Consider the following 27,894-nt stretch of genomic DNA (forward strand, 5'->3'; position numbering starts at 1 on the left):
TGGTTGCCTTTGTGGAGACTGTGACTTGGAGGGGTCACAAGGGAGGCTCTGGGGTGTCGATAATGAATGGTCTGTTTCTTGATCAGAGGGCACTGGTTACATGGATGTGCTGACTTTTTAAAGTCATTGAACTGTACACTTGTAACGTGTGCACTTTTCTGTATGTGTGTTACACTTGAATCAAACTTGATTTTAAAAGTCTTGCTCTTTTCCTCACTGTTTGAAGATCGGCCACCATCATGAACAGCACAGTAACTGTCCAGCCCAGGAAGTTCATGACCAACAGACTACTTAAGCAGAAACAAATAGTCGTTGACGTCCTTCACCCTGGGAAGGCAGCAGTACCCAAGAAAGAATTTGGGAAAAACTAGCCAAAATGTACAAGACCACACCAGATGCCATCTTTACGTTTGGATTCAGAACCCATCCTGGTGGTGGCAAGACTACTGGTTTTGGCACAATTTGATTCCTTGCATTATGAAAGAAAATGAACCCAAGTACAGACTCGTAAGACACGACCTGTATGAGAAGACCTCAAGAAAACAGAGGAAGGGACGCAAGAACAGAATGAAGAAGGTCAAGGGGACTGCAAAGGCCAGTGTTGGTGCTGGCGAAAAATAAGCTGGAGATTGGCCAACCAAAGAAGTACAGATTCTTTGTGACTACATATGGTGATTGTGCAGATTTTTCACACGATGATTAATAAACTAAAGACTTTTTGTGAAAAAAATAAAAGTCTTGAGGAGCCTCAGACCACTGAGGGTGGACATATTGAACCCCTCTGAGCACTCTCCTATCCAAGGTAGACCATGGAGATACACAGAAGCAGATAAAGACTCTCAAGTCAAATGTTCCCAGATCTGCCCTGGCAGGTTTGGCTCAGCGGTTAGAGCGTCCGCCTGCGGTCCGGAGAGACCCGGGTTCGGTTCCGGCTAGGGGCACGTACTTCGGTTGCAGTTTGTCCCCGGCCCTGGTTGGTCGTGCGGGTGGCAGCCACTCGATGTGTCCCTTTCACGTTGATGTTTCTCTCTCTCTCTCTCTCTCTCCCTCTCTCTCCCTCCCACTCTATCTGTACAAAAATTGGAAAAATGTCCTCGGGTGAGGATAAAAAAAAAAAAGAAAGAAAGAAAGTTTCTGCCCTGGCCGGTTTGGCTCAGCGGTTAGAGCATCGGCCTGTGGTCCTGAGAGACCCGGGTTCAGTTCCCGCTAAGGGCGCGTACCTCGGTTGCAGTTTGTCCCCGGCCCTGGTTGGTTGTGCGGGTGGCAGCCACTCGATGTGTCCCTTTCACATCGATGTTTCTCTCTCTCTCTCTCTCTCTCTCTCTGTTCCCCTCTCTCCCTCCCACTCTACCTAAACAAAACAAAACAAAAAAATGTTCCCAGATCTCCCAGTAGCCACCTCTTCTGTGGCCACCCATGGTCCTCCCCTCAGGCTCTTATCCCCAGACAGTCCAAAAACATTGGCTGTACTTGGCTTGCTCTCTCCTAGTCCCACCTCTGGATTTAGCTCATGTCTTCTATCCTGCCACCTGACAACAATGTAGAAAAACCAGGACTTACTTTCTAAGTACTCATCCACTGTGTGCCAAGCATGGTGCTGGTCATGTAGGCAGCGCAGGTGAGCAGCCCCCATCCTCAAGAAACAGCAAGGGGCACAAGTCACTTGAGCATAAGGTTGTTTGCAGTAAATGCATGTAATTTGCACCCACTGGATACCTTGGCAGGTAGTCTTCCAGAATAAACCCCACTCACATTTGAATCCTCTGTGTTCCAGTCCAGCAGTTTGGGTTACAAGAAAAAGACTCACTCCAGTTATGTCATAGGATGGACATTTATTGGGATGAAATGCCAAACAGGCTCCCAGGAAGGTTCTGGCCATCAGGCACTAAAAGGAATAGGACCTTGGACCAGGAAGGGTCCCGACCACTGCTACATGGAGCTCAGAAGGCCTCAAATTTATTCCCAACCTGTTAGCTCCATGCTAATGCCCCATTACTCCCCATGTTTCCCAAATCCCAGAGCAGCACGCTCTTTGCTCCTCCCACCATCTGTCACCAGGCTACCAGGAGAATCACTAGCCTACCCAAGAACTAGCTCCCCTTAGAATCACTAGCCTACCCAAGAACTGACTGCCTGGGAGCATATTATTTCTTCTTGGTGACCTTCATTCATTTTAACAGCTCCTGGGCACGAGCCTCCAGGAAGAGGACGTGAACTAACTGAATCATGGAGAGGAATGCACCTGGAGCAGAAAGAATGATGCTGATGACACTGTGTCTGCTCCCCATGCTCCCTGGGGGGCGGAGGAGGGAATGGGGACACCTCTTCTTCCAGGGGCCAGACCTGGCACAATATATCTGCTCAGGCAACCCCACTGCTTAGCATACTCTCTCTGTAGGGACCACCAAACCTTCTTGATTTCCTCAGTCTTAATGTTTGAGAGGGACCACCTCCTCCAGGAAGCCCATGACCAGGGCACGCCCTTCAGCAGATTGACACTGAGACAGAATGTGCCCTGCTGGCAGCATTCTCATCAATGTCAAAAGTTTCGGGGGTGAGTTCATAGTTGGGAGTCCTTTAGAAATATAATAAAAACGGCACTTCCCAGAATCCCTTTCAGCTTGGAGTGGCCATGTGACTAAACTCTGGCCAGTGGGAAGTGAGTGGATATGACTTGCAAGTTTCAGTTGTGTCCACAATGGGAGTGGTTGTACCTTCAACTTCCACTCTTCTTGCAGCAGGGAATGTGAATGCGGTGGGGTCATTGTGAACCTCACAATCAAGATAAAATAGAAGGGTCCTGGCCGGGTAGTTCAGTTGGTTGGAGCATCTCCCCAATATGCCAAGATTGTGAGTTTGATCCCCGGTCAGAGCACATACAAGAATGAACCAATGAATGCATGGATGGGCGGAACAACAAGATGATGTTTCTCATTCTCCCTTCCTCTCTCTCTAAAATTAATAAATGGAATTTTTTTGAAAAAAAATTAAACCACCATAACATACCCAGAATAGTATGGGAGAGAAAAATAAAATTATCTCATGTTGAAGTTCTGTATTTGGTCTCTTGTTAGAGCAGCCTAACTTACATTCTAGCTAGTAGAGAATGCCTTGGCCAGCCTGTAAGGGTGTAGAAAGCTCCTCTTCAAATCCATCCAAAGAGTCCAGGATGGGCTTGGAGGAGAAAGGTGTGAATAGGCAGTGCATTGGAAAGTAAATGGAGAGATGAGATCCAGAGAAAAGAGGAGAAGTGGACAACATGATCAACTCATTTTTCTTCAGCATCCCCCAAGGTCAACACCCTCCTGGGTAGATTGGGGTTCATCCCCTCCTCTCACCACTATTTTTCTTGGGGGCAAGAGGTTTGGAAGCAGGTCACAGAGAGTCAGATGTCACAGTGTTGTTTTCACAAAGGCAGTCAGGATCCAATGCAGCCTTGTTTACGAAGCCCAAGTTATCACAGATTCCAGTGACCTCCTCCTCATCCTGGGGACAGGCAATGCCATGGGTCAGCTCAGGGACAGAGCACAGGATGAAGCCCCAAATGTAGCTGCATCAGGATCCATGAGCTTCCCATAGAGAAGCCTGGTCACAGGAGGACTCTGGGAGATGTCATCACCTGATCTCTAACTCTGGAGGGCAGTCCCCCAGGCCCTCAAGCCTTGGGTAGGGGTCTCAAGGGGATTGGTGAGACTGCATAGCTAGGAGCCCTGGCCCCAAATGGATTATCTGCAGAAGGGGACACATCAAGGGGGAGAACAACAAGTTTTTCACACTTACCCAGGTGATAGGCAGAGAGACCCCAAAACACAGGTGGGGTTATATGTCTTGGAAGTGGAGAAGTTGCTGCTAAGTTCAGAATGTCTGCCTCAGTCATCCAGACAGCTGCACATGGCTTCCCTCTGCCCCAGTCAGAATATGGTTCCTCCTATCTATTCAAGGGGCCCTGATATTCTCTCTCTATTCTCTCCCCCATTTCCCCCTGGCCACAGGCACCAGCCTATCAAGGTCTCTAGGGGCACTATGGGGTAGCGAAGCACTGTGTGCGCCCACATGGTACATAGATACCTGTATGCTGTCCTTCTGATAAGCCATCTCCATGGATTTCTCACCCACTCTCAGCTTATGGAAACATCTCCTTCTGCAAGGGCAAGAGTGGACTCAGAGCCTCTCCTCCCCCTGCCGGCCCCCATCCCCTCCCCCGCCCACAGGCCTGTCAAACAGCTCACTGCACTGAGCAGTGGGGAGTGAGGTACCTTATCTTCCTTCCTCTCCAGCCCTTTCTTCAGCACAGACAAGAGAGATAAGGAAAGAAGAAAACTACAGCAAGGTGGATTCAGAGATAATTCTAGAAAGGATTCCCAAATTTGGAATGTGAGCAGGGAGGAGGACAGGCTAGGAAATAAGGAGTCTGTGAATTTGGTAGGAGGGACACTGGGGGATGTTAGGAGAAAACAGAGCAGGATGGGCTGGCCCCATCCACCCTCCAGCTCTGGACCCACCTCCAGGCGTAGCAGGCCCCCAGGCCCAACAGGAGGAAGAGGAAGGCAGCCAGCAGCCCCAGGACCCAGAGCAGCTGCTGGAACAGATGCAGGCGCTGCAGGGCTGGAACACAGGGACAGTTCAGGGGCAGCTATGGCTCCAGGCCTCCGCTGCTCCTTCCCAAGTGACTCCCCACAATGAAACCTTTTCTGACTTTCACTTTATCTTAGGAGCTTCCCCATTCAAAAGAACTTCAAGCAACCAGTCTAGACTAGACAGACAAGCTGAAGCGATTCAGAGAAGACCTCAGAAAGAAGCCTTTGGACCTGAGAGCCAGGCCTGGTGCAGAGTGGCCCGGGACATGGAGCCCTCCCTCACCTCTGGTTCCAAAGTAGGTGGAGGCGGAGGCAGAGCCCAGGGCATTGGAGGCAAAGCACACATATTCCCCCTGGTCACTGGGCCTCAGCTCCTCAATGTCCATCCTCAAGGCATTGGGTGTAGCTGAGACACGGATGTGCGGCTCCATTGGAGCACCCAGAGGCTGGCTGGAGGCCACCAACCGACTGCCAAGGTGGAGGGTCAGGCTGGCTAGGGGCTCGCTATCCACTCGACAGTCCAGAATGCCCTGGATGCCACCCTCAGGGTCCACAAAGGCTGTCATGGTGGGTATCTTGGGAGGGTCTGTGGGAAGACAGGGAGTATGGTAATTGTAGGAAACAACCACAACTTCCTCCCCTCCCTGTACCCTTGCAAGGTGACTTTGCTGCTCCCCACTCTTTGATTCTGTGACTCATTTTGACTGCTAGAAAGCAGAAGTGACATTTTGTGACTTCAAGGCTAGATCTAAAAGTCCTCACAGCTTCTGCTCTCCTTGGAACACAAGCATGTGGGAAGCCCAGGCCAGCCTGTTGGACACATGTGGCCCAGCCAAGAGCCAGCCCCAACCACCAGCCACGAGGGTGAAGCCATCCTAGACCATGTAGCCACAGTCCAGCCACTAGACAACTGCAGCCACATTCGATGAGACCAGCAGAAGAACTGCCCAGCTGAGCCCAGCCCAAATTTCTGTCCCACAGAATTGTGAATAAATAAAATGGCTGTTGTTTTAAGGACTAGGTTTTGGGGTGGCTTGTTATGCAGCAATAACTGACTGAAACAACATGAGGCCCTGGTGGAAAATGGAGTAGAGGACCACGGCTGATGCGGGCTTATTGTGTGCCAGGCACTCTGCATACTTTATCTCCTATACGCCTCACAAGGTGATATCACTGATGTTCACAGATGAGGAAACCAAGGCACAAGATCACAGAACAAGTCAATGGGAGTCCTTCAAGCCAGGACTCCATACCTGTGACGTCCTTGATTTTGCAGGCAGAAGAGGAAGAAGACCTGAGGTGGGCATGTGAGGTGTGGGGAGACTGAGGCAGGGCGTTTGTGTCACACTCACAGAGCACACGGAGCATGACTGAAGCAGAGGTAGTGGTCCCAGTGGGGAGCTCAGCCCGGCAGTGGTACACTCCAGCTTGGGCACGGGCCACGTGGGAGAAGGAAAGGATGGGCACAGGCTCCGCGTATAGTTGCCGGCCATTCCAGAACCAAGTGAAAGTGGAGTTGACCAGGGAACTGGGGCCACCAGGAAGGTGACAACTCAGATTCAGCGCTGCACCCTCAGGCACATCCAGGCCTGGCTCAGCCACCACACGCACACCTGCAGGCCAACGACCAAGAGGTGGTTGGGGATCTGTAGGCCTGGATAGGATCTGAGGGGGATCTGAGAGGCCTCTGTGCATTATGGGTAGTTCTGATCTGACTTGGGATCTGGGCCCCAAAGGTGAGACTGTGTCTTCCCCCATCAGACTGAGATCTCTGAGAACAGGGCTGTCTCTCCTCCTTTCACTGGGCACCTCCAGGGCAGGGCTGTGCCTACCTTTCTCATCAAACCAGATGTTCTGACGGATAAGGCTGTTCCCTATCCTCAGATTGGACTCCCCAGGTGTGAGGCTGTACCTCTTCTCTCAGACTGGGCTCTCTGAGGGTAGGGCTCTGTCCCTCTTCCCACCCCAGCTTTCCCTGTGCACCACCCCTGGACTTGGCTCTGTAGGGTTATGTCTCCCCTGCACCCAAGTTCCTCTTGGGCATTGCTACACTTCTGCCCTTATAGGGAGCTCTCCAAGGGTGAGATTATTTCTCCACCTCATGCTGGGCAAACCCCTCCAGTAGGAGCTATTCTTTTTCTATCAGGCAGAGTTATGTCTACCCTTTCAGGCCAGCCAGCCCCCTCCACATGGACTCCCACCCCACAGCACATGGGCCCCATCTCCTCCCCCACTGCCCACTCACCTTCTGCTTGTAGCTGCCCCGTGGTGCTGACTGAGCCCAGCAGGTTGTGGGCCGTGCAGATGTAGGTGTTCTCATCACCTGAGGGCATACCTTGTACCTGTAGCCTCAGGGCATTGCGAGCCACCTGGACAGGGCCTGTCCCCGATACCAAGCCATGGACACTTTGGCTGGTGGCCAGTACCTTGCCATCATGGGACAGGGCCAGCTCAGCAGGTGGCTCGCTGTCCACAGTGCACTGCACCACGGTCATGGGGCTGGTCCTCGAGTCCCGGAAGGAGGACAGAATGGCATCCCGAGGGGCATCTGCGGGTGGAGCAGGGCACAGTTGGGGTCATGCTTAGAAATCCTATACTGTCCATTGTCCACCCTCCCAGCACTGGAGAGGCTGAAGCCTCTGGACAAATAGTCACTTCCTAAAAGTACCACCTTCTCAGGAGTCCTGTGGGAGGATTTCTTCAGGCAGGGTTCACAGGGACCTAGCCCTCTCTCCTCATCATCTATGTCTTTCTTTCCCCAAGTGCCCATTCCCAGCCCACTGCAATCCTGTGCCCACCCCACCGGGGCCCAAAAGTGCCCTCCACCACCTTGGGTGCCCCATCCGAGGACCCCTGCTCACAGAGGACTTGCAGGGCTGCAGGCCGGGAACTCCGTGTGCCCTGGGCATCCTGGACTTGGCAGGAGTAGGCACCCGCGTGAGCCCGCGTAGCGATCGGGAATGAGAGGGAGGCGGCTGGCCCGTCCTGCAGCCAACGGCTGTTGTGATACCAGGTATAGAGGGTGGGTGGGCTGGCAGCAGGGTCCTCACAGGTCACTGTGACGGAGGCGCCCTCTGGGACAGCGGCCGACGGAGCCAGAGTCACCTGCACGCCTGTCCCAAGGAGGCCAGGGTCAGCTGGGCCCAGCCAGACACCACAGCTGATCCCACCCTTGGTGGCCTCGACATGGGCCTTGCCTCACCCTCTAGTCGCAATTCCAGAGACGTGTTGACCTGGCCCAGAGGACTGCGGGCCAAGCAGCTGTAGAGACCCTCATCTCTGGGCCGGGGCTCCCGCAGCTCCAGGCGCAGGGTGTTGGGCACAGAGGCTTCGGTCAAGGAGGCCAGGAGGCGACCAGCATGGCTGAGGGCCAGCTGGGCGGGTGGGTGGCTGTCCACAGTGCACAGGAGCAGGGCCAGCCGCCCACCACGGTTCTCCAGGAGGGAGGTCAGGCGCAGGCTGCGGGGCGGGTCTACAGGAGCACGAAAGGCACAGACGGAACTCAGAGACCGCAGCCATGAGGACGCCAGTTTGCAGGTGCCATTCAAAGCAGGAGGGGCCCTGGCTCCCCACCCCAAGGGCTTCCACTTGCCCAGTCTAGGGCACTGCTGTTCTATCTCCACAGCCCCCCACTCTAATGCTCCTTGTGAAGTGCTCCATCGGCCAGCTGAGTTCTGGTACTGAGTTCCCAGGATGGACACCTGTGGGGCTCTGGCCATGCCCTGATCCCTGGAGGCTGCTGTCATTCCTCCCTGCCGCCAACCACTCACAGAGGACATCAAGGATGACAGGTCTGGAGAAGCGGGGTGCCTGGCCAGGGGTCACCACACCGCAGTGGTAGGAGGCAGCATCCGCGACCGTGACATTGGGCAGATAGATGGATTGGGCACCTGGGCGCTGCTGCCCGTCCTGGTACCATGTGTAGGTGAGCTGGGCCAGGTGGGTGGTCCACACAAGGCAGGTCAGGTTCACTGGCTGCCCCTCCTGCACGGTGGCCTTTGGCCACACCTGCACACTCACAGCTGGGGAGAGGAGAGCGTGGGGACACCAGTGAGGGCAGGAGGCTGTGTAAACAAGCCACCTGTCTCCAGGAGGGAGGGAAGCCCCTCAGCCTCTGGGAGGCACAGGTGGCCCACCTGTAAATGGGCTCAGAGGTGGAGTGTGGTGAGCAGCTCATCAGCTGTCAGGTGATCCCAAGCAGTCTGCAGAGCCCTCCCTAACCCCAGCCCTACTGTGGTTTCTCCTTGAGCACCCCCTTTCTGATTAGTTTTACCCACTGGGCATCTATGTAAATATCTGTTTTTTAAAAAGGCTCTTCCATGAAACCCAAGTTTGGAGACTACTGCCCTTAGAAGGGTGGGAATGGAGACCGTACTTCTGTTCAGCCCTCTTGCCTGTGCCCAGGCTTCCAGAGCCTTCTCCAAGCTCCTCGCCTCTTCATGGAGCCGCCCAGGCACATACGCACCCCCCCACACTGACCCTGGGCATCGAAACGGGCTGAGGCCGAGGTCCGGCCCAGGGCATTGGTGGCCTCGCAGGTGTAGACGCCCTCGTCCTCCAGCACTGCATTGTGGACCTCCAGGCGCAGTGTGTTGGGGGCCACCGCCACCTTTAGCCGGGGGGAGCCGCCTGCCAGTTCCCCTACACCTTGTAGGGTGGAGGCCACGAGGCGGTCCCCATGGAGCAGTCGTAGCTGGGCCAAAGGGTCGCTGTTCACCCGGCACAGAAGAAGGCCCAGTCGCCCAGGGCCAGTGTCCATCAGGGTGGTGAGTGTGGCCTGGCGTGGGGCATCTACACAAAGTGGGGAGTGGTCAGGGTCTGGCCAGGTGGTCCCTCGTGGAGGCAGAGCCCAAGACCAGGGGATCAGCATCTCCTCCCCCAGCCACACCCTTGGGTCCTTCGCACCCCAGGAATCATATGTGGGACGAAAGCACTTACAGGACACGTGGAGGCTGACGGGAGCGGCCAGGCTAGCAGAGGCTGAGCCCGGGGCCTGGGCTTGGCAGTGATAGGCCCCGGCTTGGCTCAAAGTTATGGCTGCAAAGTGGAGTGTGGCCGAGGTCAACTCCTGGAGGGGCTGGCCGTCCCGATACCAGCGGTACGAGGTCCCTTCCAGGGCCTCTGTGGGTACCTTGCAGCTCAGGACCACAGCCTGGCCCTCCTGGAGCTCGGGCGAGGGTGAGACCTGGATCCAGGCTCCTGCCAGAAGAAATCAAAGCAAGTGAGGACCTTCCGCCATATCCTCCCACAGTCTGGGACGGGGTGTTCATCCACGTCAAGGCTGCCCGACCCAACCCTGTGTCCCTGAGCCCAGCTCCCCCACCAGACCACTGCCGACTTCAACCCCATGTTTAGTTGCCCCGACTACCAGCATGGGTCTGTCCTGGCATTTACCACCCACCACCGTGAGGTACGTTCGGCTTTGCTCTGTCAATCACATCTTGCCTACCAGAGGGTGAGCTTCTCGAGGGCCTGACCCACTGGCACGATCTGCAACCCAGTGCCGGGCACAGTGCCTGCGCATGTTAGCTCTTGACAGTGTTGGTTTGACCCCATAAAGCAATGAAACAGGAGGAATGCCAAGGGCCATTGTCCTGATCGTGAGCTGAACTCGGCATGGGAGACTGAGGGCTCAGGAGAAGTGAGCAGCTGCATGATCTCTTCTTTCCAGCTCAACTCTGCACCCAGGCTCGAGGTCATGAGAACCCAGGAACTGGAGACTGAGCAAGGGCAGTCCCTAGTGCCCCCTGGTCTAAGGCAGGATGAGACCAAGGTTGGGGAGTGGGATGGAGGGACACCTGGCGTGGTGAATGAGAATGTAGGCTGTGCCTGGAAACAGAACCAAATGAGTCCCAAGCTAGTGTGCTTGTCGTGTGATCTGGGAAAGCCCCTAAAGGTCTGGCCCTCACCTTCTCTCCCTGTGAACTGAGTATAACACATGAGAAAAGATGTACGGAACCAAGGCCGAAGGAAAATGTTCAAAATTGATGTTTGTCATCGTGGGAGAAAAATTGTGTGTTTTTCTTTGGCCTTTGCAACATTATGGGCATTAACTTTCCTGTTTCCTGGTTCATTCGCATAGGGAGGATTTTTATGGAAGAATATGTGAATATATTCTTATGTATATGTGTATAGATGTATATGTGTGTATACCCACACATTGGTATACATATATTACACATGTATATGCATAATATACATATATATTAGATTTTGTTTGAGATACTTATTATCTAACAAAATTATATTATTTCAGAAGTAATCTGTAAGAAATTGCTCCCACCAAGCAAGCTTCCTTGTGCAGTTGCCCCTGCCTCCTAGTGGCTGCCACAGTTATTACAGGTGAAAACATCTGGCCAGATGCCAAGGGAAGCCTCCTCTTGGCTGGTGGATACTGTCCAGACCCCGTGGCTGGAAAAGAGCTCACGTTTCTGCCTAGCCAGAGTGGCCCCCAGGGCATGTGGTTCTACCACACCTTCAGACGACTGACACTCACCTCGGACCTGGAAGAAGAGGGAGGTATTGGCTGATCCAAGGTCATTTGTGGCCTCACAGAGGTAACTGCCAGAGTCTCCAAGGCCCAGGTCTCGGACCTCTAGCCGCAGGGAGTTGGCCGTGGCCTTAGCATGGAAGCGGCCATGGGATGGGAGCTGGGGCCCCAGGGTGGTGGCCAAGAGGCGTTCCTCGTGGAACAGGGTCAGCTGGGCCATCGGGCTACTGTCCACAGTGCAGACAAACACAGCCATGTGGCCCTTGCCCACATCCAGGAGGGCTGACAGTTTTGGAGGGTCTGGAGGATCTGCAGGGACAGAGAGAAGCTCAGGCCACCCCCAGCCCAGCTCACCATATTCCAGTCACCACACTGTGTCCCACTCCCCCCTCCACACGGTCCAGGCCCGCCCATTCCCATGGCCAAGCCACATTCCTGTCTCCCCAACCCTAACCCCCACCTGGTTCCTCCAAGACCACCCCCTCAACCCTCCAGCGCCCAGTGCTGCCCTTGCCCATCACCCACAGAGCACACTCAGGACCACGGGGGTGGAGAGCTGGGCACCACCCTCGGTGACGATGCGGCAGGCATAGAGGGCAGCATCCGTTCTGGCCACAGGCAGCAGCGTCATGGTCTCCAGGGGGCCCTGGGCCCACAGTGCCCCATTCCGGAACCAAGAGTAGTTGGCAGGGCCACCACTGGCTTCCCGGCTAACATTGCAAGTCAGGTTGGCTTCGGTGCCCTCTGGCAGTGTGTGTGATGGTGCGATGACCAGGACAGTGGCTGGAGAGCGGGAAACACAGGCCCACTTGGGATAGGCCTCACTGCTTCCTCCAGCCCAGGGCCGGTGGTACAGCCTCCCATCCCGGAGCAGGCAGGAAGACCCTCTGGAGCGCCCAGGGGAGGAAAGCACACTTCCACTGCTGACTGAGGTGGTTTCCCTGGATAGACCCTCCTCGGAGTCAGGGGTTGCAAAGGAATAGGGTCCCGAGCACTGGCCCCTGACCCTGTGCCACCATTCCCTGCCCCAACTCACCCTGGGCATCGAAGGTCACGGAGGAGGAGGCGTTGCCCAGAGCGTTGCTGGCCTCGCACAGGTACACACCCTCGTCCTCCAGCACCGGGTCACGAATCTCCACACGCAGCAGGTTAGGGGCTCTGTTGACCTTTGTGCGCTGGGAACAGCCCCCACAGGAGCTGCAGCCGCCCCCTGATGGCGGGGAAGAGGCTACTACACGGTCCCTGTGGAGCAGCCGCAGCTGGGCTGGGGGGTCACTGTCCACACGGCACTCCAGGAAACCTCGACGGCCAACCCCAAGCCCTGCAGCGTCGGAGTCCAGCCGGGCAGTGAGCCGGGGCTGGCGTGGGGCGTCTGTAGGGAGGTAGAACATGGGCATCCATGGAGGACCAAAGCCTCTGCCAGGGCCTCATAGGTCTACTCAAGGCTGGCTAGGATCCCAGAAGACTCTGGACGAGGCATGAGCCCAGAGCTGTCACACAGAGCTGTGCACTGCGCTAGGACAACCAGACCAGGGCAGGAGGAGTTCAGCCCATGCGCCTCGCGCTGAGCCACGCCCCAGTACTTACTGAGTCTTCCCAGAAGAAGCACCATTTTGAGCCCAGACAGATGCACCGTGTGGGCTAGCAGTCACTGCCGTGTGCTCCTGAGCAGGGCACCTCATAGCAATCCCTGTGAGTCTTGCTCTCTGCTCTCTCTCTGCACCACATCCCTTCCCCCAAGATCCTCCCTGCCACTTATCTCTGATCGTCAAGCCAGCTCTATTTAGGGTCACAGATAAGGCCTAAAATGCCCTCTTTCCAGGGGCTTCTGGAGATGAATGGCCAGGGCAGCCATCGGTCAAGGCCTCCTTGTAATCTCACCGGCACTGGAAAACCCCTGAGAGGGGGCTGCTCTTTGGGAAGCCCCAGGACATCGCTCCTGCTAGTGTCAAGGGAGGTTTTCTGGAAGCTAAGTGTGCCCTGAACACTGGCCAGCCCCTCAGGCTAATATGGAGCATCCACTGCTGACAAGACGCATTTCCTGGGCTGGGAGGTTCTGCCTTCATGCCTCTGGGAGCCTGTGAGGGCACAAGCTATGGGGCGTGTGCACATATGTAGGAGTATGGTGTCCCAGGGCCCAGCTCAGGAGGATGAAGCTTGGACATGGTGCCCATGGTGGGTGTGAGGCTAGGGGCAGAGGGCCCTAAAATATGTGGGATTGGAGGGTGGGACCTGGGGAGGTAGAAAAATCCTCAGCCTTGTTCACCAAATTTCAGCCCTGAGTGGAGAGGTCCATGGTGTCCAGGCGAGGCTGCCCTCCTGATCTAGATCCTGGGCAGGACAGGGTCAGGAGGGCCCAGAGGAGGTAGGGATGGCTGCTGGACCCCAGTGGATTGATCAAGCCTCCCCAAGACAGGCAGGGGTGAGTGGGGAGGCTGCTCACAGAGCACCGTGAGGACGGCAGGCGAGGAGGGCCCGCTGGCGCTGTGACCGTCCTGGACCTGACAGTGGTATGAGCCAGCGTCGGTGCTGGAGGCTGCAGGGAGCTGGAGGCTGCTGCTGGGCCCCTCGAGGAGCAGGGCTCCGTTCAGGTACCAGGAGAAACGCAGGTCAGGCGTTGGGCTCAGGCCGCTCCTGCAGCTCAGGGTCACCGCCTGCCCTTCCACCACCTCTGCTGCTGGGCTGATGAGGAGGCGGGCGGCTGGCAGAAGGAGACAGGGAGGGTCAGCGCCCTGGCACATCTGTGGCTCCGTGCCACCCACCGCAGGAAGCCCTCCAGGATCCCACACACAATTGTAGGTAGGTCTGGACTTCGTGCCATCTGCTCTATGAATCTCTTGACGATCAGGAGTTTGGCCTTGAAGGCCCATTCTGATCTACTGATAGTAACTGGCTGCAGCATGGTTGAGGATTCTGAGCTGGAACCCAGGCTGATGTCAAAACCTGGCTTGATCAATTAGCCGCGTTGTCATGGCCTCAGAATGAGGCCATATACCAAGAGCTGGGAGACCCTGCTCTGCAGTGCCTACTGCATCCGACTCCTTCCTAGCACCGAAGCTGCCCCAAACGTCTGATAAATAAGAGACAAATGAATGCATATGCAGGACCTTACAAGTTCCGAGTCAGAACGTATACTAAAGGAATTATACAACCTGTCGTGTTCCCCTTTCTGCCTTGACTTCCATGAACCTCCCACGTTGGGATATGACTGTATAGCCCAGGGTCTTGGTATGATTTTTACCAGCCAGCTAGTTCAGCCCCTCGGTTGAGCCCTCCGGACTCCTAGGGGGAAGAGGCCAGAGCAGGCCTCCTCCTGGTCTCCCTCCACCAGCCCCCGTGGCCATCTTACCATTGGCTTGGAAGTCCAGGGAGGAGGACGCATTCCCGTAGGAGTTGGTGGCTGTGCATATGTATTCCCCACTGTCCGCCAGCTCCAAGTCTCGGATCACCAGGCTCAGAAAGTTGGGGGCAGAGGAGACACTGAAGCGTGGGCTGTGGTGATCCTTGCCGGAGGTGGAGGCCAAGACAAGTCCCCCATGTGACAGCACCAGGGTGGCCATGGGCTCGCTGACCACGGAGCAGTAGAGGATGCCCACCAGCCCTGCCTGCATCTCCAGGAAGGCAGTTAGGTCGGGGGCGAGGGGCGGGTCTGTGTGGAGAAGGGCCTGTCACCCTCAGACGGGGCACTCCCTGGATGCCCCTTTGTAGTCGATGACCCCTGCACCCCCTTTGTCCCATAATGCCCTGGGAGATGGAGGGTGACCCCAGCAGTTCCTGAATGCCTGCTGAATACACCTTTGTCCCTGGGTTGGGCAAATAACTTCAGTCAATCCTGGGGGCACCCCTGAGAGTGGGATCAGGGACCCTACTTTAAAGATGAGGAAACTGGCCCGGCTCCAGTGTGGCTCAGTGGCTGAGCGTTGACCCATGCACCAAGAGGTCGCCAGTTCAATTCCATGCCCAAGCTATGGGCCACATCCCCAGTGAGGGGCCTGCAGGAGGCGGCCAATCGATCTTCTGTCTCATTGATGTTTCTATCTCTCTCTCCCTCTCCCTTGCTCTCTCTCTAAAATGCATAAAGAAAAAACACTTTAAAAATCGCCCTGGCCGGTTTGGCTCAGCGGTTAGAGCGTTGGCCTGCGGTCCGGAGAGACCCGGGTTCGGTTCCCGCTAAGGGCATGTACCTCGGTTGCAGTTTGTCCCCGGCCCTGGTTGGTCGTGCGGGTGGCAGCCACTCGATGTGTCCCTTTCACATCGATGTTTCTCTCTCTCTCTCCCTCCTGCTCTATCTGAACAAAGAATGAAAAAGTGTCCTGGGGTGAGGATAAAAAAAATAAATAAAAAAAATAAAAATAAAAATAAAGCCCTGGCTAGTTTGGCTCAGCAGTTAGAGCGTCAGCCTGCGGTCCAGAGAGACCTGGGTTTGGTTCCCGCTAAGGGCATGTACCTCGGTTGCAGTTTGTCCCCGGCCCTGGGTGGGTCATGTGCGTGGCAACCACTCGATGTGTCTCTCTCACGTCGATGTTTTTCTCTCTCTCTTTCTCTCTCTTCCTCCCTCTCTCCCTCCTGCTCTATCTGAAGATAAATGCAAAAATGTCCTCAGGTGAGGATAAAAAAACAAAAAAGGTTTTTTAAAATAGCTTTTTTCTTTATTGATTTTAGAGAGAGAGGAAGGAGGGGGTAGAGATAGAAACATCAATGAGAGAGAAGATCGACTGGCCACCTCCTGCATGCTCCCACTGGGGATTGGGCCCACAACCTGGGCATGTGCCCTGACCGATCCAGTGACCTCTTAGTGCATGGGTCGACGCTCAACTAGTGAGCCACTCCAGCTGGGCCAAAATAAAGTTTTTAAAATTGGAGGACACTGAGGCCTGGGGAAGTCAATGCCGTGCCCGGGTGTGCAGAGTTCAAGGTCACCCAGGCCCAGGACCCTAACCCTCTTGCAGGGGCTCCACCCTCTGGCCCCACTCCAGCAGTGCCCATCCCACACTGGTCACTTACGGATGACCACCACGCTGACAGGCCCAGAGCGCTCCTTGCCCTGGGCGTTCTGCACCTCACAGAAGTAGAAGCCAGTGTCGGCCCTGGTAGCCGAGTGCAGCTGGAGGGTACGGCTGTGGGCATCCTCCAGCAGGGCATGGTTCTTGTACCAGCTGTACTGCAGCTCGCTGGGTGCTTCTTTAGGCACGTTGCAGGCCAGCGTCACTGTCTGGTTTTCCTGGATGGGGCCTGCTGGGCTCACCTGCACCTCAGCCACTGTGGGGGCAGCATCGGGCTCACTGGAGGTACCCAGCCGACTTGCAGGCCCAACTCCTCAGAGTCTTGGGGTTGCAGCCACTCAGCCTAATCTGTGCACAGTCTACATCACACCCCTTCTGCAGGGGAGTCTGCTGCACCTCTGTGTTGTTCACCGGTTCCTCCACACCCCACCCTGCCCGGGGGGTTTGTCATCTGTCTGAGACAGGGCTGGGACTCCACACCCCTGTCCCAGGAGGCACCTTGACCTGGCTCCCCTCAGCCCTGTGGCCTAGACCCCTTCCCCACCCTCTGATCAAGACCCGGGTTCACCCAGGACTCACTGAAGACGTGGAGGCTGAAGGGGGGTGAGCCCACGGAGCCCACGTTGTTCTCAGCTCGGCAGGTGTAGACTCCGGCATCGTCCCAGGCTACGTGGGACAACTGCAGCATGCGGCTCTGGGCTTTGAGGGGCGTCCCGTCCTTGACCCACTGCACAGAACTGACCTTGGGGTAGCTGCTGTTCACCTGGCAGGTGAGGGTGACCAGATCTCCTGGACGGATGTTCCCCTCCGAAGGGCTGAGGAGGATCTCCACACCTTTGGGGGCATCTGCAAGGCCCGATGAGGGTGTCAGGCAAGGTGCTTTTGGTGGGCAGGGGTGGCACACTTGTCTCCTCTCTCAACACTGCCCTAAGGAAGCCCACCAAGATGAATCGTCAGTCCCCTTGGTTCTCCTGTCCAGGGCTGCACCGCCCCACCTGGCTCCCGGCCCCCTGCTCTCCACCCGGAGTCTGCCAGTGCAGTGCTTGGAGTGCTCGGCCCAGCGTGCAGCCCACACTGCCTCCGGGGGCCTTCTGCCTCATGACACTGTCCTTGTCCTCTGTTCTCTGTGGGGGTCATGGGTGCCACACTGCTTTGGTGGCCTGTGATAGCTGTTGGTAAGGGACCAAGCTGCTGACGGGGAGGCCAAAGGCAGAGTTAAATTAGCTCTGAGAATGGTTAACCCATTTGTAAGGAGGATATCAACAATACAAAGAAACTGCATTTCTTTAAATCTTATTCCAAAGCTCTTGCTATGTAAATGTGCTAATAAAAACTCACATTTTCTTCCTATTGGTGTGGCTCAGTGGTTGAGCATTGACCCATGCACCAAGAGGTCGCCGGTTCGATTCACGGTCAGGGCACGTGCCCAGGCTGTGAGCCAAATCCCCAGTGTGGGGTATGCAGGAGGCGGCCAATCGACGTTCTCTCTCATTGATGTTTCTATCTCTCTCTCCCTCTCATTTCTTCTCTCTCTAAAAAAATCAATAAAGAAAAAAATTTTTTTTAAATAAATAAATAAAAGCTCACATTTTCAAGTACTTAATCTACAGAGATATGAAAATAGTAGAAGGTAATATTTATGACTGGTTAGCATGTGCTCTAATTTTCATAACAATTCTTTTTTTTTTTTTTTTTGTTATTCCTAGCCCGAGGACATTTTTCTATTCACTTTTTAGACAGAGTAGAAAGGCGGGAGGGAGAGAGAGAGCAAGAGAAAAAGAGACAGAGAGAAAAACATCAATGTGAGAGAGACACATGAATTGGTTGCCTACCGCACGACCTTGACCAGGGCCGGGGATCAAACCTGCAATTTAGGTACATGCCCTGAACTAGAATCGAACCCATGACCCTTCGGTCTGTGAGCTGATGCTCTAACCACTGAGCCAAACCAGCCAGGGTTTCATAACAATTCTGAAACAGGAACCTTGTTACCTCCCCGACACAGATGGAAAACAGAGGCAGTGAGAGGCAAGTAACTTGCCCAAAGCCTGCTCGGTTAGTGGATGGTGACGTCAGCATCTGATGTCTGTGAGCAGCAGAGGTTCTAGAAGGGGCTGCCCTGTTTTACTGTGATGAGAAGATGCTCAGTCGAGTGGAAACTCCAGCTTTCTCCCACAGCTTCTTTGTCATGTCCGGGGGACACCCTGATCACCACGAATGTGAGCAGCTTAGGCAGTAAAGGGTTGACGCCCACCCCCAGCATCCTCCAGAGCTGGGCTAGATCTCAGGGTCCTTGCAGCTTGAACCCCAAGGCTCTGGCTCTTTGTCCCCCCTTCTGTGCCCAGCCTGGCCTCAGGGACAAGAGGTGAAAGGGAGCCATTCAGTGTGGCTCATAGTGCTTAGTCCTCTCCCAGGAGGTCGGAGTGCACCCAGCTTTGCCTCAGGGGCGAGGGCCCTGTTTCTATGGGCTAAGAAAGGAACCGGTTTCCACTGGGAGCCACAGATGTGTGCTCGGTAAGGAAGGTGCACCCCCGGGCACTCACACTGCACTTGGAGGAAAATCTCGCCCTTTGTCTTGTGTTTGGCCACCGAGAGCTCGCAGCTCAGGGTCCGACCGTGGTCCTGCCAGGACAGGGCCATATGGAGGGTCTCCTGGTTGCTGATGCCTGTGAGATCGAGCTTCTCGTGGTGGGAGGTGACTGAGCGAGCGGGGTCCTGGCCTTGCCACTGCAGGTGGACGGGCTCCTGCAGGCACGCGTAGGGAGTGGAGCAGTTGAAGTCCGCCTCCATGCCCTCGCGAAGCTCCAATGGTGAGGCGATGGTGGGCACATTGGGCTTCTCTGGGGACAAAGACAGGAGGCTCAGGACTCCTCTTCACCACACTTGAGACCCCCCGCCTTGCAAACTCCAGCTGAGGGGCAAGCCCTGGGCAGGGCAGGGGACTTCAAGGGGAAGGAGAGATTACTTTCTACCCCACTCTCACTTGGGGTGAATGCATGGAGGACACAGAGCTGGGACTGCGCTGGGGCTGGGGTTGGGTTTAGGGCAAGGGTTGGGGCTGTGAGTCATGAGGCCAGAAGCAGCTTGGGAGTCCCTTCCAGGCAGTAGCCAGGCCACTCCACTCCTCACCTGTCACAGTGACCGTTGTGCCTCTGACATCCCCCCAGCGGTTGCTATCACTGATCTCGAAGCGAAATCTGTAATTGCCCGAGTCCTGGGGGCGCAGGTCCTTCAGCATCAGGTTGCACACCCTGTGCTCAGTGTTCCCCAGCAGCTGGGTACGGCCTTGGAAGCGCGCGTCCACCAGCTGGGGCTCGGACGAGTGGTGAACCACCTGCTGATTTCCCGAGTAGACATAGTACCAGATGGTGGTAATGCCTTGGGGCACCTTCACGTTGTCAGGGAAACTGAAGATGCAGGGGATGATGAGGCAGGACCCCTTCACGCCCTGCACAGTCTCAGGACTGGAGATACCCCATGAGGCAAGGACTGAGGGAGGGGCAGACAGACAGGAGAGCGTTGCAGGTCTAGGGTTACCACAGAGCCCTGCCACCTGCCCTATCAAAGGTACCCCAGATGGACCCCCAAACCCTGCCCTACCCCCAGCAATACAGCCCCTCAGCATGCCCCAGGGAAGGTCATTGTTCCCTGCCACTGCCTCCCTGTGCCTGTCCTTCAACCTCAGCAGCCAGACTTGTGACCAGGCACAGTCCGGTCTGCCAGGCCGGCCAGGGCTGGGCTCACGGAGGCCAGGCCCTGTGAGATGAGCACAGCCAGCGAAACTCACCTGTTGAGATGGACGCGGCCAGGTGGAGAAGCGGAAGCAGGTAGCCCATAGCGGTGCCAGTTCCGGTGCAGAAGAGAGTGGCTCGGGCTGTGTTGATTGGGCACGCAGGAGCCTCCTAAGGAACCTCAGGGCACCTCAGCTCAGAGCCTGCCGAGAGTTCAGCCCTGTGTCCCCACATGCCATGCTGGCCAGCCCAGTGAGAAGGCGGAGCTGCCAAGGACCTCTGGGGCAGCCCCAGCTAGGAACCAGGAGCCCACGTTCACGGCTTCAGCTTTACCCAGGAATGCCCTCACTTGGTGGAATGCACTAGAATACCCCAAGTTCTGCTTTCCCAGCCCCTCAAAGACACTACCCCAGAGCAGATGAACAGCTGTTTCTCCCTTTCCCTCCACTTTCCTACCCCTCCCTGCCTCTCCCTTCCACCCAAACCAACAGGAACTGGAACCCAGAGAGGCCCGGTGACCTGCTCCAAGGCACTCAGCAAGAATAATGGTTTCTTATTTAAGACTCAGCTCCCTACCTCTAGTCTTACAAGCTATAAGCCATATGGACCTTGACTGAGCACTTACCAAAGTGCTATCTTTAGGGGCCACTCCCTTGCTCAAACACCTTCGGTGGCTCCCCATTGCCTGTGAGATGTAGGCCCAGCACATCCCTAAAAGGTCCTCATTTCTTACTCCCAGCTCTGCCTCATCCCCTGCTCTCCACATACCCACCCTAGAGCCATTCCATCTGCCCACGGGCTCTCCAGCTGACTCCCTGTGTCCCCACCACAAATGATCTTTGCTTGTTGAAACTTTATTCAGTCTTCGAGGTGTAGCTTGAAGGCAGCTTTTAGCTGAAACTTCCCCTTTAGGGTTCCTGGAGCCACCTAGAGCCATCTCTGTGCTGGCCTTGTCCTTGGCATCTTGTGAGCGCCTGGCACTGGGGACCTGGGCCCTGCAGCACTGCAGAGGCCCCCAACTTGGCAGCGGTAGGCAGAGAGAGATGTAGTCCTTGGAGATTTAGAGTTGGTAACAGGGCAAGTTTAGGTGCAACAGGGGGCACGAGGGCCCCGCACAACACACACCCCACAAACATGAGTTCACGGAGGCCTACAGTATATCATGTGTAAGAAAGTGGATGGACCCTCTGCCATGGGGTGCCCCTGGTGAGGATGGGGGATCTAAGAGGTGTCACAGATATAAGTCAGAAGGGGAAAGAGGGCAGAAACACATATAACTACAAGTATAAAACTGTTAGAAGAAAACATGGATGAAACCATTCATGACCTAGGATCACACAGTGATTTGTTAAATATGACACCAAAAGTACAAGCAACAGAAGAAAAAACAGATAAATTGAACTTGATCAAAATAACTTTCGTGAATCAAAAGACACTATTAAGAGAGTAAAAAACCCCACAGAATGTGAGAAAATATTTACAAATCATGGGATTGGTATCATACATAAGGGATTAATATCTGGCATATATAAAGAAATCCTATCCCTGGCCAGTATGGCTCAGCGGTAAGAGCATTGCCCACGGACCAAAAGTTCTGGGTTCGATTCAGCCAAGGGTGTGTACCTTGGTTGTGGTTTGTCCCCTGCCCTGGTTGGGGTTCGATTCCAGCCAAGGGTGTGTACCTTGGTTGTGGTTTGTCCTCTGCCCTGGTTGGGGTTGTGCGGGTGGCAATCAATCGATGTGTCTCTCACATCGAGTTTCTCTCTCTCTCTCTCTCTCTCTCTCTCTCTCTCTCTTTTCCATTTTCCTCCCTCTCTCCCTCCAGCTCTATCTGAAGATTAATATAAAAAAAAATATCCTCGGGTGAGGATTTTTAAAAAATGGAAGAAATCCTACAACTCAACAATAAACTCCAAACAACCCAAATTCAAAAAATGAGCTAAAGACTTGAATAGTCTTTACATCAAAGATGATGTAAAATGGCCAATAAGCCCATGAGAAGATGCTCAACTATATTAGCCATAAGGGAAATGCCGATCAAAACCACAATGACCCTGGCCAGGTGGCTCAGTTGGTTGGAGTTTCGTCCCATACACCAAAAGGTTGTGGGTTTGATTCCCAGTCAGAGCACACACCTAAGTTTCCGGTTCAAGCCTTGGTAAGAACACATAAAGAGGCAACCGATCGATGTTTCTCTCTCATGTGAATGTTTCTTTCTCTCTTTTTCTTTCCCTTCTGCTCTCTCTCTAAAAAATAAATAAATAAAATAAAAAGAACATATCCTCAGGTGAGGATTTTTTAAAAATGACAATAAGCTACCACTTCACACCCATCACAATGGCTATTAACAAACAAACAAAGTCAGAAAGTAACAAATCTTGGAGAGGATATGGAGAAATTAGAAGCTTAGTGCACGCTGGTGGGAATGTAAAATAGTGCAGCCCCTGTGGAAAACTGTTGGCTGGGTCCTCAAAAAGTCAGACGTGAATTACCATATGATCCAGCAACTCCACTCCTGGGTGGAATAAAAACAAGAACTCACTTTGTACACCCAGGTTCCTAGCAGTGTTATTCACAGTAGCCAAAAAGCGAAAACAACCCAAGTATCCATCAACAGATAAGTAGATTTTTTAAAAGGCATAGCCATACAATAGAACATTATTCAGCCGTAAGAGAGAATGGAATTCTGACATGTTACAAGGGCAAACCTTGAACACACAGTAATCCCTGGATGTTGTGGACCTCAATTTACGGACTTCGGATTTAATAGACAAAATTTCTGGTCTGTATGTCATACGTGCAAATGAACACCCTGTTAATTTTAAAATGCTTTTAATCACGATTTGCTTATAATGAAATTAACAGGTTATTTTTTGTTATTAACTCACTGTTATTTTTAACAAATTTTAGCGAATGGGTCATATGTTGGAAAAAACACTGTAGTAATTTTGCTGACATACATATTACATATCTACAACTATAGTCCACATAGCTGGGAAACAATGTTCCGCGAATGATTAGCAAGTGATCACACAGCAGAGCTCTCAGTAATTGGTTCTGTTGTCACTTGGCGCGACTTTCTGCAGCAGTTTGAATGCTTGTGGTCGATCTTCCCATGAGTACTAAGTCACGCCCCAGCCGTGTGCATTTGTTTACTTCCGTGACTGGTGAATGCGTGCATTTACTAAACTTATTCAGTATAAATTTAATATTACGGTAATTCATATAGAAAATGTCTCTGGCTACGCTGGTGTGACTCAGTGGGTTGAGCATCGTCCTATGGACTGAGAGGTCCCAGTTCGATTCCTGATCAGGGCACATGCCTGGGTTTACGGCTGGATCCCTGGTAGGGGGCTTGCAGGAGGCAGCCAATCGATGTATCGCTCTCAGATCAATGTTTGTCTCTCATTCCCTTCCTCTCTCTCTAAAAAATCCATAAAAATATATATATTAGAAAAACTTTTCTGTGAAATTAAACTTTTCATACATACTTAATTTTAATTACACAAATGTGTCTACACAGGTAAACTAATTTGTCAATTTTTTAACATACGCATCCGGAAAGTCTACTTTATTATATTATGGATTTTCGGCTTTATCGGATCCCCCTTACCTGGATTAGTCCATTATATTGAGGTTTTACTGAATTGTGCTAAGTGAAGTCAGCCAGACCAAAATGGCAAATGTTGTAAGGTTCCACTGAAAGGGATACCCTAAAATAGGCAAAGTCATAGAGACAGAAGGTCGAATAGAGGCTTTCAGGGGCTAGAAGGAGGAGAGAGAGGGGAGTTAATGTGTCGTGGGTACAGAGTTTATGTTTTGGATGATGAAAAATTTCTGGAAATAGATAGTGGTGATGGTTAAGCAATACTGTAAATAAACGAATGCCACTGAATTTATACTTAAAATGGTTAAAATAGTAAATTTTATGTTATGCACATTTTACCACACACACATACAAAAGCTCATGTTGCCAACTCTGCAGTCCTCTCTGGTTCTGCATGCTGACTCTGCAGAGTGAGGGCAAAGGCCTGGGGAGGCTGGAAGTAGGGACAGGAAACTCATGACAACTCCCAGCCTCCAGAGCTCAGCCCAGCTGATTCTGGTGGCTACCAGGGGGCACACCTGGGGAGGACTGAGCTGACACCCAGGGCCTGGGTGAAGCTGGAACTGCCGGTCAGGATGACAAAACAGAACTTAGCCAAGTGTGAGAGGAGGAGGGATGTCCTTGCAGGGAGCACATCAAAGCAAAGGCAGGGAAGGCCCAGAAGAGCACTACTCTTCGGAAAACCCAGACCCTGGCTTGGGCTGCTCCAGCAGACAGTTCTGGTCATTTTCTGAGACCCAAAGGCTCATCGCCAGTTCTTTGGACAATCCTAGGCTGGCCCCTGTTCCAGGAGAGTATACCCACACTCTCCACACCTGGTCTTTGGCCATAGGAAAGGTTCATGCTGGTTCGGATTGGCCCCGTGACCTGGATGCTGGGCTAAAAGGTAGCCCACTGTGCGTGGTTGGGGGCAGGTATGGCCCTGGAGCCCACAGCCACACTGGGTATCAGGGTCAGATCCTCTAGAGCTAGGACATCAGCAAGACAACATGTGTGTTGTCTTGCTGATATCCCCAGCTCCCCCTGCTATTCCCATTTGGGGCCCTGGAAAGGGCAATGCTGAACCTAATGGCGGAGGAATGGTGGGATTTTAGACATACTGATCCCAGAATGGAACAGGGACTCTCAGAACATTTGAGAGGATTCTTTTTAGAACTTACAAAATTATATCACGTAGATGTCACCTACAATTAGCCTAGCCACAGTACCCAAGGGGTTGGTCCCACCGGAGTCTAACTTAACCACTCAGTCTAAAAACCAGCCTCACGCCCAGCCGGTGTGGCTCAGTGGTTGAGTATCGACCCATACGCCAAGAGGTTGCTGGTTCGATTCCCGGTCAGGACAAATGCCTGGGTTGTGGGCCTGATCCCCAGTGGGGGGCGTGCAGAAGGAGGCGGATTGATGTTCTCTTTCATCGATGTTTCTCTCTCTCTCTCCGTCTCCCTCCCTCTCTCTCTCTAACATCAATAAAGAGAAATAAAAAACAGCTTCAGCCCTGGCCGGTTTGGCTCAGCGGTTAGAGCGTCCGCCTATGGTCCTGAGAGACCCAGGTTCGGTTCCCGCTAAGGGCATGTACCCCCGTTGCAGTTTGTCCCCGGCCCTGGTTGGTCGTGCGGGTGGCAGCCACTCGATGTGTCCCTTTCATATCGATGTTTCCCTCTCTCTCCCTCCCACTCTGTCTGTACAAAAAATGGAAAAATGTCCTCGGATGAGGATAAAAAAACAAACAAACAAAAAAAACAGCTTCAGCCCAGAGAACTTTCCTAGAAAAAGGAAGGGCAAGGAGGACCCCAGAAAGAGCATTGCTCCCCAGATCTCAGGAAGTTCCTGAGGTTCATCCTTGTATCCCCAAATCTCGGGTGCTCTGGAGATAGTTTTAAATCCTCATTCCTACCCAGAAATGGTGCAGGTTGCATCAGGCTTGGGATGGGTGGCCTGGCCCGTGGTGGGCACCCATGTCGCTGCCTGCGCGAGAGCTGGCGAGTAGGTCAGGCAGTGTGAGATCACGTGCCCCGGCACAGCTTGGGGGGGGCGGCCTGGGGCCTGAGTCCCTGACCTCTGATCCCAGAAGCCAGGTTCAGCCTGGGGAGGAAAGGTCAGAGCAGTTCCACTGTGGGCAGCTTTCAGGATTCAGTTTCTGTTTCCCAACACCAGGGCTTCCCCCCAACTTCCCTATCAGGCTGGAGAAGGAGGGAAATGGGATGACACCGCCAGCTGGAGTGCTCTGCCCACTCATGGGAGGTCAGGGTACAGCTGGGCAATTCTAAGAGTACAATTTATAATAGTGGAAAGCCCCAAACATTTGGCTCTGGAAGCCATCTAATCCATAAGTGAGGCCTACTGGCTTCGAAATGGGCAGTAGAAATTTCACAGTTTAATCTGGCTAGATGTGCCCACAGCCTGAGCATCCATTACCCCAGCTTTGCTCATGGGTGCCGGGGCCCTGCACTCAGACGAATGAATGACGTGGAGTGGGACTGGGCTCAGAGTGAGGGGAGACGGGGGGAGAGCTGCAGTTGGGCTGGGGTGAAGGTGCTGCTGGGCTGCGATTTGGAATGGGATTGGGATTGACATGGAGCTGAGAGTGATGGGGTTGGGTGCGGGTAAGGGCTGAGGTTGTGGCTGGAGGGAGAGCACGATTAGTAAATGGTTGGGTTGGGATGCAACTGAGGGCGAGGTAAGGCTGGGGCAGGGACCAGGCTGGGCAGGATGGTGGTGGGGATTGGGATTGGGATTGGGATGTGGGTTAGGGGAGATTTGGAACTGTGAAGGGGTCTAGGTTAGTAGCCCAGCTTTTTCTTTTTTTAATCCTCACCCCCAGATCTATTTATCTTCAAATAGAGTGGGAGGAAGGGGGAGACAGGGAGAGAGAAAAAACATTGAGGTGAGAGGGACACATCAACTGGTTGCTTCCTGCACGACCCTGAAAAGGGCTGGGGACTAACTGCAACCGAGGTACGTGCCCTTGACCAGAATCAAACCCAAGACACTTTGGTCCACGGGCCCATGATCTAACCCCTGAGCCAAACCGGCCAGGGCATGAGTGCAGCTTTGATTAGTGTCTTGGACTTGGATTGATTTGGCATCCAGGTTCCACACCCAGATGACCACCAACCAACCTCAGCCGGGCCCCATTCCCAATACACCCCCCCCCCCGCTGTGCCCCCCGCCCCCAGGGGTGGACGCACCTGCTGCGCGGGAAAGGGGCTGGTGAAGCACAAGCAGAACAGGAAGGAAGGCCAGGAGCTCAAGTGCTGCCGACTCCCCGGGGCTCTGCGGCCCAAGAGGAGATCCAGCCTCGGGGCAGCTTCCTCTTTTCCCGAAGCCTCAGCCCTACTGCCTGGCCTGGAGGGTGCTCAGGGAGGCAGCTGCGGGCCTTATGCAACACCAGCGCAGGAAAGACCTCTTTGGCGAGGCACGGTTCCTGGGGAAGCTGGGCACCGAGGGACATGAGCAAGCGAAAGTGGAATCTGGGGCCACACCAGAACCTTCTCTCAGGCAAAGTGGGAAGTGGAGCGTTCTGTTCACCCCTCTCTTTGGGGCTGCTTGACCCTTTTAGGGAGCCTGAGAGTGGAAGGGAGCTTTCTGCACACTGCTCCTCCTGACAGCTGGGAAGGAGGCAAACCCGGCCTAGGTAGGGGAGCTTTCCAGGGCACCCAGACCAAGGTTTTGATTCTCCAAGCCCTTTGGGAGTTTCTCAGTACCCCAATGCCACCTGGATACTTTGAGATGAACCCCCATCAGAAACAGGCCTTAGTTGTAGGGAACACAGGGCCCTAACATCTGGGACACCCTCAGAAGCAGAAAAGGAAAGACTGCAGCATGGCCGAGGTACTGTTATAATACTGGAGCCCATTTTATTGAGGGCCTACTATGTGCCAAGCACTTGACACATGGGACAGATATTAATTGCTCCAAACAATCCTGGATACAAATGACAGCACATTTCTTTGTTTTGTAACACAAATATACTTCAGCTCAGCCCCTGCCTATCTGTAGTGGTGGGGAGCCCAGCCATGGCAAATCAACCTCTCTATCCTGTGGGCAAACCACATGCGCTGGTTAAAAAGGACGTGAAACCCTGAATCGGACAGATTCCCAGGCCTCAGTGGCCCAAAGCAAATGTCTCCTGGTATTCTATCCTGAAATCCTGGCCCCAGAGAACTGAGGTCTCTATCCCTCTGTCCTCTTTGCAGCCCGTGTCACTCCTAACCTCGGGGCATTTCTTCTTTTAACCAAACACAATGGGTTCATCCCATGGCTTCCTCCTCCAACGCTAACACAAGGCTTGCTGGTCCAGAGACCCCCCAGCTCTAGGTCTATGCAACCTTTTGGCCCCAATCCTTCAGTCTGCTGTAGTCTTCATCCATCCCACCACATGGCTGCATAGTAGGCGTAGCATATGCCTTAACCCATTGATGTGGTCTTAGCCAAAACTTCTGTGGCCAATGGATGTGAGTGGACAGGATATAAACAAAGTCTTGAA

General features: G+C 53.8%; 1 protein-coding gene and 1 pseudogene across 1 annotated transcript; one reads left to right on the forward strand and one right to left on the reverse strand.

Moving 5' to 3' along the window:
* Positions 1 to 239: 239 nt before the first annotated feature.
* On the forward strand, positions 240 to 621 carry LOC118618963 (annotated as a pseudogene).
* A 2,888-nt stretch (positions 622 to 3,509) lies between these two features.
* Positions 3,510 to 26,701, reverse strand: SIGLEC1 (sialic acid binding Ig like lectin 1). The gene is made up of 22 exons (XM_036245027.1): positions 26,597 to 26,701; positions 19,858 to 20,004; positions 19,200 to 19,559; positions 18,614 to 18,910; positions 16,650 to 16,916; positions 16,072 to 16,326; positions 14,417 to 14,716; positions 13,511 to 13,768; positions 12,104 to 12,439; positions 11,593 to 11,850; positions 11,074 to 11,376; positions 9,516 to 9,776; positions 9,057 to 9,368; positions 8,348 to 8,599; positions 7,780 to 8,049; positions 7,439 to 7,690; positions 6,823 to 7,125; positions 5,930 to 6,190; positions 4,861 to 5,163; positions 4,503 to 4,605; positions 4,069 to 4,141; positions 3,510 to 3,569 (listed from the first exon to the last, which is right to left on the reverse strand). The coding sequence occupies exons 2-22, from the start codon at positions 19,904 to 19,906 to the stop codon at positions 3,510 to 3,512; spliced, it is 5,133 nt and encodes a 1,710-aa protein (XP_036100920.1). The 5' UTR covers positions 19,907 to 20,004; positions 26,597 to 26,701.
* Positions 26,702 to 27,894: the final 1,193 nt, after the last annotated feature.

This window comes from Molossus molossus, unplaced genomic scaffold (assembly GCF_014108415.1).
Source record: "Molossus molossus isolate mMolMol1 unplaced genomic scaffold, mMolMol1.p scaffold_m16_p_6, whole genome shotgun sequence".
In the NCBI taxonomy this organism is placed as follows: Eukaryota; Metazoa; Chordata; class Mammalia; order Chiroptera; family Molossidae; genus Molossus; species Molossus molossus.